The sequence below is a fragment of the Stenella coeruleoalba genome (genome assembly GCF_951394435.1).
Source record: "Stenella coeruleoalba genome assembly, chromosome: 3".
NCBI lineage: Eukaryota > Metazoa > Chordata > Mammalia > Artiodactyla > Delphinidae > Stenella > Stenella coeruleoalba.
Genome location: NC_137148.1, coordinates 57,782,868 through 57,796,178, shown reverse-complemented (window position 1 = coordinate 57,796,178; position 13,311 = coordinate 57,782,868). Strand labels below are relative to the sequence as shown.

The 13,311-nt window shown below is 41.6% G+C and overlaps 1 protein-coding gene across 6 annotated transcripts in view; it reads right to left on the bottom strand.

The window, feature by feature from the left end:
- Nucleotides 1-3,933: 3,933 nt before the first annotated feature.
- ARHGEF28 (Rho guanine nucleotide exchange factor 28) overlaps nucleotides 3,934-13,311 on the bottom strand; it is a 309,493-nt gene continuing 300,115 nt past the window's right edge. For all 6 annotated transcript variants that reach the window (XM_079917337.1, XM_079917335.1, XM_079917334.1 and 3 more), the window contains one exon: nucleotides 3,934-4,766. In XM_079917337.1, coding sequence (XP_079773463.1) covers nucleotides 4,603-4,766 — 164 coding nt within the window. In that variant the 3' untranslated portion in view covers nucleotides 3,934-4,602. The remainder of the gene's footprint in view (nucleotides 4,767-13,311) is intronic.

Sequence of the window (13,311 nt, the reverse complement as noted above, 5' to 3'; positions counted from 1 at the left end):
AGGACACCTCCAGATCGCCCGGCTCTCTTGGCCAGCAGGGCTTTTGCTTGCGTTCCCATAGCACTGTATGTATTCTACTGTATTTATGTATTTTGAAGCTGCTGCCTGAGGATCTGGCTTCGTAAACAGCCTAAACCTAGGCGCTGACTGAGGTCCCCCCGCCCACCTTTAGGACAGATAGGTCTTGGCACACCTCAAACACTGGGAGCCACGAAAAATAAAATAGGCTGCTTGGGCGATCACGAAGGTTTGGGAGATAACCAAAAGCTAGGGCAGGTTTGAACAATAAGGTTCATCTCCTACAACAAGAGCCATCCTGCAAGATCTGGAGAGGTGGCTGTCTCATCTACTATACAGAAACCCCACAGAGTCAGGTAAAAGGAGAAAACAGGAATATGTTCCAAAGGAAAGAAAAGATAAAACCTTAGGAAGAAAACTTTACTGAACCAGAGATAAGAAAATAAAGCAGAAGTGCAAAGTGAGACTTCTTCCCTCCCCATCACTTTATTCCTCCACTTAAAACTCTGCTCCCTCTCTTCCAAGAAGCATCTTCAGGTAGCCCCCAGGAATCCCTTTACTTTTGGTTTCTTGTGGCTTAGGATCAGTAGGTAGATACCCAACTGGCCATTTGACCACAACCCAATTGCTTTATGGTGGAGGTGGATGTGGAAGGGTGAGGGGTCATGGTGTCATTTTACCCAGCGCTCAGCAAGCCAAAATGCCGAGACGCCGAGGTTTGCAGCAAAGAGTGGGGCTTATTCGCAAGGCCAAGGGAGAAGCACGAAACAGCGCATCTCAAATCCACCTCCCAGAAAAGCAAAGGGCATAGGGGATGGGATATTTATGGGATAACAAATAAAGAGGCAGGGCTGGCAAAGGCGTGGGGAGCGTGGGGAAAGGATTGGAAAAATCTGCGGTAATCATGGCTCTGCTCAGGTGTAACTAAGCTCCAGGGCTCTGCACGTTCCAAAACGGAGGCGCTTGGCACGCTCTGAGGGTGGAGTTTTCAGGCCCCTGACGTCAAAAGGTCACGGAGCGGACACTCACGCATGCCCAGTTGGAGAGTCCTGGTCCTATCCAGTCTTAACCAGCGCAGCTTCAACTAGACACAGCTGACTCCAATTCCCGGAGAACAACTGGGGCAAACATCTTGTTTAGGCTCCGTGCCACCTGGAGGACAGGCAAGTCTTTTGTAGATGACCTTGATTAGCGAAGGCAGGTGAAATGGATTTGACTAATGCTTCCCCAGGGTTTCAGCAGTCCTCCATAATCCAGCTCTCTATGGAACCTGATCAGTTACCAAGTTGAGAGAGACACTTCCATGTTTTCCACCACTTGTACCAGAGCGCTTGGAAGAGTCCGAGATAGATGGATTTTCTCCCTGGATACCTTGATCCAGAGGGGAGAAACACATTCTGCAGTACCTCCAAATGTGTACTCCAGTGGTCTTTTCTTTTGTGTCTCTGGACTTTTGCTTGGGTTTCTCTCCTTACTTGGAATGTCTCTTCCACACCCTCTGACTCTACTTCTATTTCAAGCCTCAGGCATCTTCTACTTTAGGACAACTCCCTTCATTCCACATATTACTGGCCCCAACATGCCCTTTCTCTGAGCTCCCATGGTGATCTGTGTTTCTCAGTTATCTGTTCATGTGTTTGTCTTTTCCAACAATTTGCAGGCATATTCATCTTTACAGGCTTCCTAACAGATTGTTTGGCCTTTAGCAGAGGGTCAATAAATGTTTACTGAATGAGTTGAATGGAGGTTTAGAGATGCAAATGAGTTGAAAGCTAACCTTATGAAGCTTTAGTCCACTCTTAGAGCTAGCCATCTCCAGGCACCTGACCCCTCTATTCACTGCTTCTGGCTGTGCAGGTGCAATCTGCCTAAGGACTGGGACCAGGCTGACCAATTATTAAAAAAAGCTTATGATATAATAATAGCTAGCATATGTTGAGTGATTACTATGCCCCAGGTACTGTTCTAAGCACATTACATAATCATTTAACTCTCACAGTTCTGTAAGGTAATCATTCCTGCTTTATAGATGAGGAAACTAAGACCTAGAGAGGTAAGTGACAGGCCAAGGACACAGCCAGGAAGTGGAAGGTCTGGCTCCAGGATACTCTACTGCCATGCCTCTCTCATTGAGAAAGACAGCGATGGTTGAACCTTAAAAACCTCCGTTTGATCCTGAGTTTGAATGGTGTGTCCTAGGTCATAAGAAGGAAAACATACTCCTTTTCACTTTCACTAATCCCATGATTTTCGCTTGCTCACCTTCTTCATTTTATATAGCCCTTACACACAACATCACCACCACCACTTCTGCAGCGATAATTTTTCCCCTTTTCTGAATGAGCAGGGCTCCATCTGAGAGTGGGCTGGAAGTGTCGCAGGAAGGACTCCAGCAATTACACAGCCCTGATGAAGTGCAGAGAAGTTTGGACTACAAATGAGATGCACATGAGTTTATGAAACCTGGAAGGAACAGGGCAAAAATGTTGTTTTCCTTTCTGCAACAAATCTCTAAAGGGATGAAGGTTTCCTTAAGATCTTCGATCGGTGGGAAATATCCTTTGAGGGAAACTTATTTATGATGCTGAGAAACAGGGTGGTTTTCTCCTCAGATGAGTGAATTTCTTTTAGAGCCAGAGTGAATTCCACGAAATCTGAGCTGATTACATAGCGAGGACAAAGTGAAAAGGAAGAACTTATCAAGAAAGTGTTGAGACTTAGATTCAGTTGAGAAGTCATAATATTAAATTTAAAAATTACCAAGAGGAATCTATGAGTAGAGATATATCAAATAATGCTGAAGCTTCCCCTGGGTGGCTACACAAAGCCCCAGAGTTTGCAGGGCTTGAAAATCAACCGAGCATATGTATTTTTAAAGAACTCCGTGGGGATTTTGAACATCTTTACCTATTTTCACGTATGGTTATTTCCATAGCCTCTGTCAGGAAAAACGGAAAGATATTTATAGTTATCAGAGCAAGGATTTATACTGAAATATCTATACGCTTTTTATTTGAAGGATAGAGAATTCTGGAATAGACATTATTGGAGAGAGAGGGAAGATAGATCTTTCTCTCTAGATGTCTTTAGGAATAGAAGATGCACCTTATAATTTAGGAGTTCATCTTGGAGATGAAGAGACTGATTAAAATTTTAACAAGCTATCATCCATTCTGTGAAAATTAGTCTCTGAATCTGTTAATACGATTGTGACCAAAATGGCCAGAAGAGGCAAGAGTCAGAAAAGAGTGTCCCCCAAAAAGGTGTTTTTTAAAACTCAGATTAGACTTGCCCAAGTGAAAATATAGGTTCGTTATTCCACTGGTAACTTAAGTGGGAAAAAACCATAACGGAACCAGGGTGAATTTTTTTCCTCTTCCTATCACAGCTCCCTCCTGGTAAGTGTTGCAAGCCTGGGTGAATTTAGTATTCCTCCTTTATTTTCATTTTTAATAAAGGGAGATTGTGTTTGAGTGTGAAATGTGTATTTTACTATGGTTCTAAACAGTTTTAAAATTTCAAAGTAAACTAGCAAGGGAATAGATATTTATTGACACTGACCAAAACATACACAAACACTGCTGAAGAACAAGCTGAAAACATTTCCTGGTTTATTTTCTCACACAGAGACCCATAGTACCTTGAAAGCAAGATGCGCCAGTTTTCCTTTGTGGAAAAGCACATTCAGGCCACAAGCTTCACCGAGAGAGCAGCTTTTGTCCTTCAGTAACTGCTGGGCAGCGATCCCTCCAGTGAGTGGTGGTCTTTGGTGCTCCCAGGACCAAAAGGAGGCAGGGCCAGCTGCGAGAAGCAAGGGCTAATAAAGTCTTACTTCGGTAGCAAAGTGTTGCTACTAAAGTTTACCTCGAACCGACTTGCTGGGGCCGTGCCTCTGGGCTGTGTTGAAAGACGCTGCTGAACTATGACTTCAAAGCCCACAAGCATTAGGACCACGAAGGTGCATCTGAACAGTCTCTGCCCCAGGTCCCAAGAGTCCAGATTGTGTCCACAGCAGAGTGGCCACCCGGTTAGGACAGGGGTCCAAATAGGGTACCTCGGTTGCTTGGTGACTGTGACAGCTCACCACCAGGGGTGACCCCTTTGATGTCCCAAAGAGTAGCTAAGAAAAGTTCTTTTCCACATCCTCCTGGCCTTTGAGGGCCCTGAGGTCACTCCTCCTAATCAGCTGCTGTGATTGTGAAAATTTGCCAATTATATCACTCTTTCCATCCAAAGTGCTTCACCTAGATCTCAAAAGGCATTTCAAAAAACAAATGATCCTGTAGAAAATACAATATGGAATTTTACTCTAGGGTCATAACAACTTTGAACATATTTCTGCTTATCTAAGTTAATTTCTCCTCCAGGAGTCTGGAATTAGGTGTGATAAGTTAATGACGATACAAACAGAGTTGTTTTCAATAATTTAATTATTAGACTCATGCCCCCAAAATAAACTTGCACGAAATATTAAACATTACTCCTAAAGCAATTTGGACACAGTCACACACACATCAGGAAAGGAAAAAAAAATTCTCCCCCAAATGCCTGTATTTTGTTTCATTTGGAAAAATAACAACACAATTAGAGGTAAACAATAGTTTCTTCTGCTCCATCTCCAGTTTCGCCGTCTTGTCTGGTTACTCTCTGTAGATTTAACTTTGCTTCTGCTATGAACGTTTGCAGCTGAGGGCCATGCGGATTTGAGTCCTGGGGGGGCGGGCATGCAGTCTGAGAGAGGTCCAAATCTGCAACAAACAGACAGCACAGGTCACAGGAGAGTCAGCTTGACACCTACAAGTCAGGTGAAACTAGGAGTCAGAGTCAGAGCCCTCGAAGATTGGGAAATGCTGTGGCCATAGAGCTAGCCACGGAGAGAATGACGGGTCCAGTGAGAAAGGAATGAAATGGATATCTAATGGTTTAATCAAAATCACTAAAATGGTTGGTTGGGTGTACAAACATCTCCTGTGGCTAAAAATAACCTTTATAAAATACTCCCAGCAAAACCGTCAAACAAAAACTTGTTACCATTTGTGGGCTGTTCAAACACTGCACCTGCTGAGAAGGGGGTGCCCAGTTATTTTTAAAAATGGGTTCAACGTCTTAGAAATACAGTTACCTACTCCGGCTGTGTGCAATAAGCCATATTTGCATCTGCACCGCATCTTCCCTCAGGGTAACTCAAAGTCAAGAACTGATCTGGAAGACTCAAATAAGGTACCTGGGACTTTCCCGATATGGGGAGAGGGGAGGGGAGAAAGGAGATGAAGGATGGAGACCCTCCAGCCTCACCATTATGCAAATCTGTTAACACCACACAAATCACTTAGCAAAAGGAACCAGGTTCCTGGGGAAAATCATTCTGGTAACAACTGACTGGGTTTGTTATTTTTCTGGTTACCTAGCAACAGCAGGGCACAGCCCATTTTCCCTTTTCTGATAAAACCCTCTAATACATGGTTTAAAGGAAAGGCACAGGGGGATTTTGATTTAAAAAAAAAGCAAGGCTGTTGCTGCAAACCATATTCTCTGCATTGCTCCACTGACCGTCCTCCCGGAAGCTTAGCTATGTGGGAAAATTACAAATAACCAGCTTCAGCTGGAGCAAAAAGCAGTCTACATGGAAACCCGGGTGGGGAAGACGCAGAGCCCTGAGGCCCACCTGTTCTTTTTTCAGGCATTAACAAGAGGTCATTCTAATCCTTGCCACATTTTATTCAAAGGCTCTATTATTTAGATGGATACACATAACCGCCAGCACTCTGATGACAAAAATGCTTGTAATTTTTATGCTCCTGACAAGGATCTTTGGTTATTAGCGAAGACAGGAAGCAAGGCCTGGCCGGAATGAAGAGCAAAATGTCCTCACAGGGCTCCACCTTCAGGGATGTGGTTTCCTTTGCTACACCCCCTTTCGTCACTTCTTCCAATAGGAGGCAGAGCCAGCGGGAGAGGGGCAGCCAGGGCCACAGGAAGTAGACACAGGTCACCTGGAGGAGCTGACCTGTGCCTCCAAAGCCAGCCCAGGAGGACCCTGGGGGGAGGGGAGGGGAGAGGTGGGGAGGAGAAGGGAGGGGAGGAGAGGGAAGGGGGAAGGGGAAGGGGAAGGGAAAGGAGGGGAGGGGAAGGGAGGGGTTGGGGAAAGGAGGTGAGGCTGCACTCCACAGCTCTGCTCAAAGGTTTAGCCCATCCCTAACTCTAGGTATCAATGGGGCACAAAAAAAAAAATCCATTTACATTGGGGTGACTTGATTCTGTTGATCCTAATCCCATACCTCAAATATTGGGCTCTCACTCACTACTGAAAACATGACTACTGAAAATGCCTCCAAATCCACCATGTGTACGGTGCCTTCTCTGGGCACAGCACCTGTTCCAGGCCTTTTACAGTCATCATCTCCTTAAGCCTCAAAATGTTGTAACGCACAATTTACAGATTGGGAAACTGAGGCTCAGGCTAAATTCCTGCCCATCGTGCAGCTAGGAAGTAATCCAGATTTGAACTCAGAGGATCATTCCCACTTGCTCATCTGCTCAAGATTCTCATGGTCCCCATTTCTTGCTGTGCTGGAAATGGCTTGACCATCTTTGCAGAATTAAGACACCCTGGATGTGTAATGCTTAACCTCCCTAAGTACCAAATTTTGAACACTTACCAAAAAAAGAAAGAAAAAAGACATTCTGAGCTCCTCCAAACCGACACAGTAATTACTATAAAATTAGGAACCTCCCTCATTCAATCAGGTAAACACAAAAAAAAAACCCAGGCAATGATTTCACTATCAGGGCAACACAGATCAACCTAGAATGTTCTCTGTCCTTCGCCTGTCTGTGGTCATCACACATTTTCACACTTTGAACTCCTTTTCCTAGCCATTGAAATAAAACCATTTCACCTCTAAAAAGAAACATTCCCAGTTAAACTACTGATGTTTAATATTATGCAACCTAAAAAACAAAAACATGCCTCAGAACTTCCATCTAGCAGAGGCTGACCGACTGGAGAACAGTTCACCTCAGCCACCAACCACAGCGCTGCCTACTAGCCCACAGAAGGTCCAGCCAGGGCGCAAGAAGCGCTACAGGGAGAATGAACAATCATGCATTGAAAGAGGCAGTTGTTGGGACGCGATTGCTGACAAATGTGACAAAGCCGGGCGGAACGGAAGTCCTTAATCCATGTAAGCTTCCTTCCTCTGGGGTAGGAAACATGTAGCAAAGAATCCAAAATACTGGTGATTCTAGGCATCTGGGAAGTCCCCTTCATGCTTTCAAGAAAAGACTTGTTCAAAAAGAGCCCAAGAACCAAATACATTTCAGAAAGAATTCTTTTATCTTAAATTGTAGGCTCCAGTTCAGGAAGATAGAGAACCAAGAGTAAACATGGGGGGAGGTTTTTCATTTGTGTGTGAGTATAAGGCAGGCAGAGAGAGAGATTTAATCAGAATTTTTTCAAATAATAAAAATACAGGAGAAACACATCTCCTGGACCCTAAAGTGAATCAATGGCCCACGTTGTAATCCCATATGTATTGATGTTGCGCTTGTGTGTCACCTGGAGGGGAACTCAATTTCCTTCTCCACGTTCCTTCTTGGTTTCTACCTGAACTACTTAGGCAAGGTCAGACAGTCTGTCTTTGAAATTAGAAACCGTTCTGTGATTTCTGATTTTATTACTCCATTTCAACCCTGAAAGGACTCCAGCACAGCAATTGTATATTTCTCAAGGTCAGCCACCTTCTTCCACACGCTCTACCCTAGAGAGTATGATCGTCGTATAGAACCCTAAACTGAAAAAACATTTGTTAAAATAAACCCTTGTTGATTCAGAAAGCAGAATTCTTGGGGAGTAGAATTAATCATCCAATTTTATTTGTGATCAAAATGCCTGTAAATTACTGGAAATAAAAATAGAATACCTCTTTCTTTGTGGAGAAAAGAACCCTCTTGTACTGTTGGTGGGAATGTAAATTGATACAGACACTATAGAGAACAGTATGGAGGTTCCTTAAAAACCTAAAAATAGAATTACCGTATGACCCAGCAATCCCACTACTGGGTATATATCCAGAGAAAACCATAATTCAAAAAGACACATGCACCCCAATGTTCATTGCAGCATTATTTACAATAGCAATGTCATGGAAGCAACTAAATGCCCATCGACAGACGAATGGATAAAGAAGATATGGTACATACATACAATGGAATATTACTCAGCCATAAAAAGGAACGAAATTGGGTCGTTTGTTGAGACGTGGATGGATCTAGAGACTGTCACACAGAGTGAAGTCAGAAAGAGAAAAACAAATATCGTATATTAACGCATATATGTGGATCCTAGAAAAATGGTACAAATGAACCGGTTTGCAGGGCAGAAATTGAGACACAGATGTAGAGAACAAACATATGGACACCAAGGGGGGAAAGTGGTGGGGGGGGTGGGGGGTGTGTGATGAATGGGGCGATTGGGATTGACATGTATACACTAATACGTATAAAATGGATAACTAATAAGAACCTGCTGTATAAAAAAATAAATTAAATAAAATTCAGAAATTCAAAAAAAAACAGAATACCTCATTTTTTAATAAGCAAAGAAATATTAACACAATCATAATTTGGTCAGATAAAAAACCAAATGCTCTTATGATGAAACAAAACTTCAAACTACAAAGAACCTTTTAATCTACAGTCTCAACACAACTGTCCCTCTTAGTTGACATAAAAGAAATAATTTGATCCTTCCCATACCTCTGGAAACTCAACAGAGTGAGCATTATTAACCTTAAAATAAGGACAAATAGGCTAAAACACATCAAAGCCTAGCTAAACCAAGTGGAGAAGCAGAATCTTGAAGCACGTTTTTTTTTTCCTATTTAGCTGAACTTTTCTTCACAGCCTAAAACTTCTTCCTTCACAAGAAATTTCCTCAGTCTCACTGTAGGGTCTAAGTCAGTCTTCTCAGGAAGTTTCTAAAAATGATAAGTTTACACATTTTGGCTGGTCCTATCCCCTTTGTCTTATGGGCGGGGGGCAGAAAACACCCACGCCATGGGCTGTATGATGTGCTGATACCCAGAGGCAGTTCCCCAAATCCCCCTATGTTTAGCCCTTCATTGTAGCCTTGAAGGGCTAAAAATGCATTTGTTGACATTTGCATTTATCATTTTCACACTTTGCTCACCTGCTATTGGAATTTCAAACTATGAAGGAAGAGAATGTGGGATCTGGATGACATACAACCATAGGGATTGGCACCTGCAAAGCTGACACGAGCGGGAAGAAAAATTGGCCTTCCCTGCGTCAGCTCACCATCATTATTATTCTTTTGAGCCAACTGGATAATTGGTTATTTGCAAGACCAGACTGTAAAGTCAAGGTGTAAAATGCAACCACGTGTCACACTGAAAATGAATGAAGTGTCTCCCAAGCTGAGAAGTGAATGAAATCTTTTAAACCACAAGGTCAATGTAACCTTGGGCGAGTCACTTCCGCTCTCTGGGCTTCAGTTCATGAAGGATTGAACTGAAATCATGATTCAGGCCTCTTAAACTTCTTATACTGTAGGAGAATGTTTACACCTGTGTTTTGGCTCAGTAATGCGCCAAATACTATTCTAGAAGTGCAACAGTGAATGCATTTTTCAACTGCTTTCTGCTCAAGGAATACAAATTTATTACCTTAAGTTGCATTCAAAATAATGTTTTAAGGGTAATTTCCGGGTATATGCCCCACCCTTCTACTTTCAGTCTTCCCTACAACACGTATTTGAGTTGAGCCCACACAGCCCTCAGAGCACAGGATTTGGAAAGCTACCTAATGAGTGGAAGATAAGGTCCACGGTCAAAATCTACACTTGATCTTCCCTTCTATGAACAGCAAACCTAACAGTAGTTTGTCATAAAGAAAGTGGTTGTCTATTGTTTTAAAATATTTAATTCATGTAGTCTTTGCCTTTTTCTGAATAGAAAAGCATTTTAAATCCTAATAATTTTTAAAGAAAAGCTTTGTTTCAATTTCAAAGCACCAGGATAACTTCCATCATAAACATTAATGTCCAGGTCTGAATTTAACTCCACATTACCCAATGTCCAGACAGCCTGCAGCCCAGGGCTACAAAAGCACGTTGAGTCAACGTTCGGATCATTGATGATGTGTGTCAGCCCTCTCCGTGTCTTATCCCAATCCATTCTCCCCAAGAAGACTCACAAAACAGAGCTTCATGTCTCTGGGTCCTGGCTCTGTTCTTGGTTATTTTAATGAAGTGTTCCGACTCATACTCTTTACTACTGTATCCCTCATGCAAGTTCCTATAATCAAAATTCACACTTTCCTAGAATAACACCACCTCAAACAAATTGTCATTCATATTCCAAGTCTGCAAAATAAGTTGTATTCACCCATTTAATGATCGATTCATGCTTATACTGTGAAACATTTACAAAATTGTTTCCTGATGGCATTACTGGCAATCACTATTTTTTTCTCAGGAGCATTAATGCACAGCATTTTCTTTCTAATGGAAAACACTTAATGCACAAAACTCAACGTGTCCTCAGAGCTAAGGAAAATTTTTCTCCCTCACTGCTTTTGCTCAACTGCATTTCCCATAGTGAGCCACAAACAGCATGTGAACATCTGGCATAAAAACCAATCTGGATATCTGAAGCCAATGACCTCAATGAGTGTTAGGATTCCCTTCATTACTCCTCACGTACCAATCCTGCACCTGAAATAAAATAACCAAAGTGTACTCTGGGGTTGTATACGTGTAAATGTGTAATGTAAGAAAGCAAACTCATAATTTTTTAAAGTTGTGACTGTTAGAGTTGGACTTTATTTTCTTACCAGTAATTAACATATTTGGAATAATCTATGTTGGTTATGTAGGTAACACTGATAAGAAACACAGCAATTGAAGCAATCAATACAATGAAGTTACAATTATGTTAACACAAGACGCATTATGATACGTCAATTGTCTCTGTGTGAACTTTGATTTGCTCTCACACTCTCTCACCCAGAAGGGTGCCCGTGTTACTGAGTCATAACCTTAATATCAGCAAGTCCCACGGGAGAACGGGGCAAGTGCTTCCACCTTCCCCTCTTCTCTGAGATGCATTTCAAAGTGTGTTTCTCTAATCAGGATACTAATAGGTATTAATGATAAAAGAATACAGTGGTCAAGTAAGTTGATGAAACTCCGGGTTAATCAAGTTTCTTTATTGACAAATTCCCCAGAACTTTAATAGGCTCACCTGTATTATTAATCTCTGAAAGGGAAAAACTGTATGTGGCAGGTCCCAAACTCGGGGAGCTTTTTCTCACAGTGTACTTTTCAGTGTTGTGTTCCATGTAATATACTTTGGGGAATAGTGCACTAGAGATAATACATCTATTATAGACTAAGAAAGAAAGAGACAATAAATGACCAAGATGCCAGAATAAATCAGGGGTGGGAAGCTGGAAATAGGTGAGGTTTTCCAAATTCAGAGACTCTTGACCCTGTATATAACATCTATAGCAGACTCGGGCAATCATCATCAATGGCTGCTAAAAGCATTAGGAAAGAGCTGATGGGGAACTTTATAATGGATGGACAACATCCGAACCCACGGGTCAATCTTAATGTCGCAAAGAGAGAAACAGACACCTCAAGCCTCCTGATGGGATGCAAGAGGAAATATACATCTACAACATAGGAAACAGACAACTCCATCTATGAAGATGTTTTCATGTCAAAAAATAAAGCCTGTATCTAGTCAAATATCAAATATCTATTCCCAACTACCAGTTTACAGGAAATATCGAGACAGAAGACTACGTTAAGTGACACCACAGGGATGCAATCAGCAAAATCCAGAATGTAGAAAATTTTTCATAAAATATACTTTTTTCAGAAAAAAAAATGTCTTTTCACCAAATAAGCAACCCAGTCTTTTCAACAAGTTGTAAGATTTTTTTTAAAGGCAAGGGAACTTTAGATTAAAAGACTTGTGAGATATACAAACCAAATGCAATACATGAAACTATTTGGATCCCAATTCAAACAAACCAAGGGAAAAAAAATTGAGACAATCAGAGAAATTCAAGTACTGAGAGTATGATTTTAAGTAAAAACTGTTAAATTTTTTAAGGTGTAATAACGATACCATGGGGACTTCCCAGGCAGTCCAGTGGTTAAGACCTTGCCTTCCAATGCAGGGGGTGCGGGTTTGATCCCTGGTTGGGGAGTGAAGATTCCACATGCCTCATGGCCAAAAAAACCAAAACATAGGGCTTCCCTGGTGGCACAGTGGTTGGGAGTCCGCCTACCGATGCAGGGGACACGGGTTCGTGCCCCGGTCCGGGAAGATCCCACATGCCGCGGAGCGGCCTGGCCCGTGAGCCATGGTCGCTCTGAGCCTGCGCGTCCGGAGCTTCTGCTCCGCAACGGGAGGGGCCGCAACAGTGAGAGGCCCGCGTACCGCAAAAAACAAACAAACAAAAAAAAACAAAAAAAAACCAAAACATAAAACAGTAGCAATGTTGTGTACCAAATTCAATAAAGACTTTAAAAATGGTCCATATTAAAAAAAAAAAAAGATACTGAGTCCATTTGTCCAGAGCAGTGAATTGATAATGTTCTTTTAGAATTTGGATTCCTATTCTTTAGTCTTGAGTTTACTTAAAACTAAAAAGTAACATTTTTTAAGAAATAGGAACTAAAAGGTGTACATCTAGTCCAACAATATCTGAGTAAATTTCAGTTCCTAACAACAGTAGGTGTCAACATATAATGTCAAATGAATGAATGAATTAGTGAATACCTTATTCAAAAATTCTACCTACTGTAATTAGAGTTGTGGGAATCACCAATTTGGAATTCTTATGTTTAGAAAGTACCTTACAATTTCATTTATTCTAATTCTTGTCTTCTCAGTAGGAATGAAGCTAAAAAGGTAGCCAAGATAGAACTGCGTAATAGGGCTTCTCTCTTTAAGCCACTAACATTATTTGACCTTGAGTCAAGCATTCAACTCAAACCTCACACCAATCCACAATAGTAAGTACACTATGGAATATGAAAAGGAGAGCTTAAAACAAACCTAACTTGAAAATGGAACACAACTCAGGAACACAAGAAGCTGAAGAAAACATCCAAAAACCATAATTAACATCTTCAAAAAATTTTTTTAAGATATTTCGGCCACCAAACAAGATTCCATAAAATAGGAACTATAAGAGAACAAGGAAAAATCTCTTAGAAATTAAAAATATGCTGCTGAATTTTTTAAAAAATCAGGA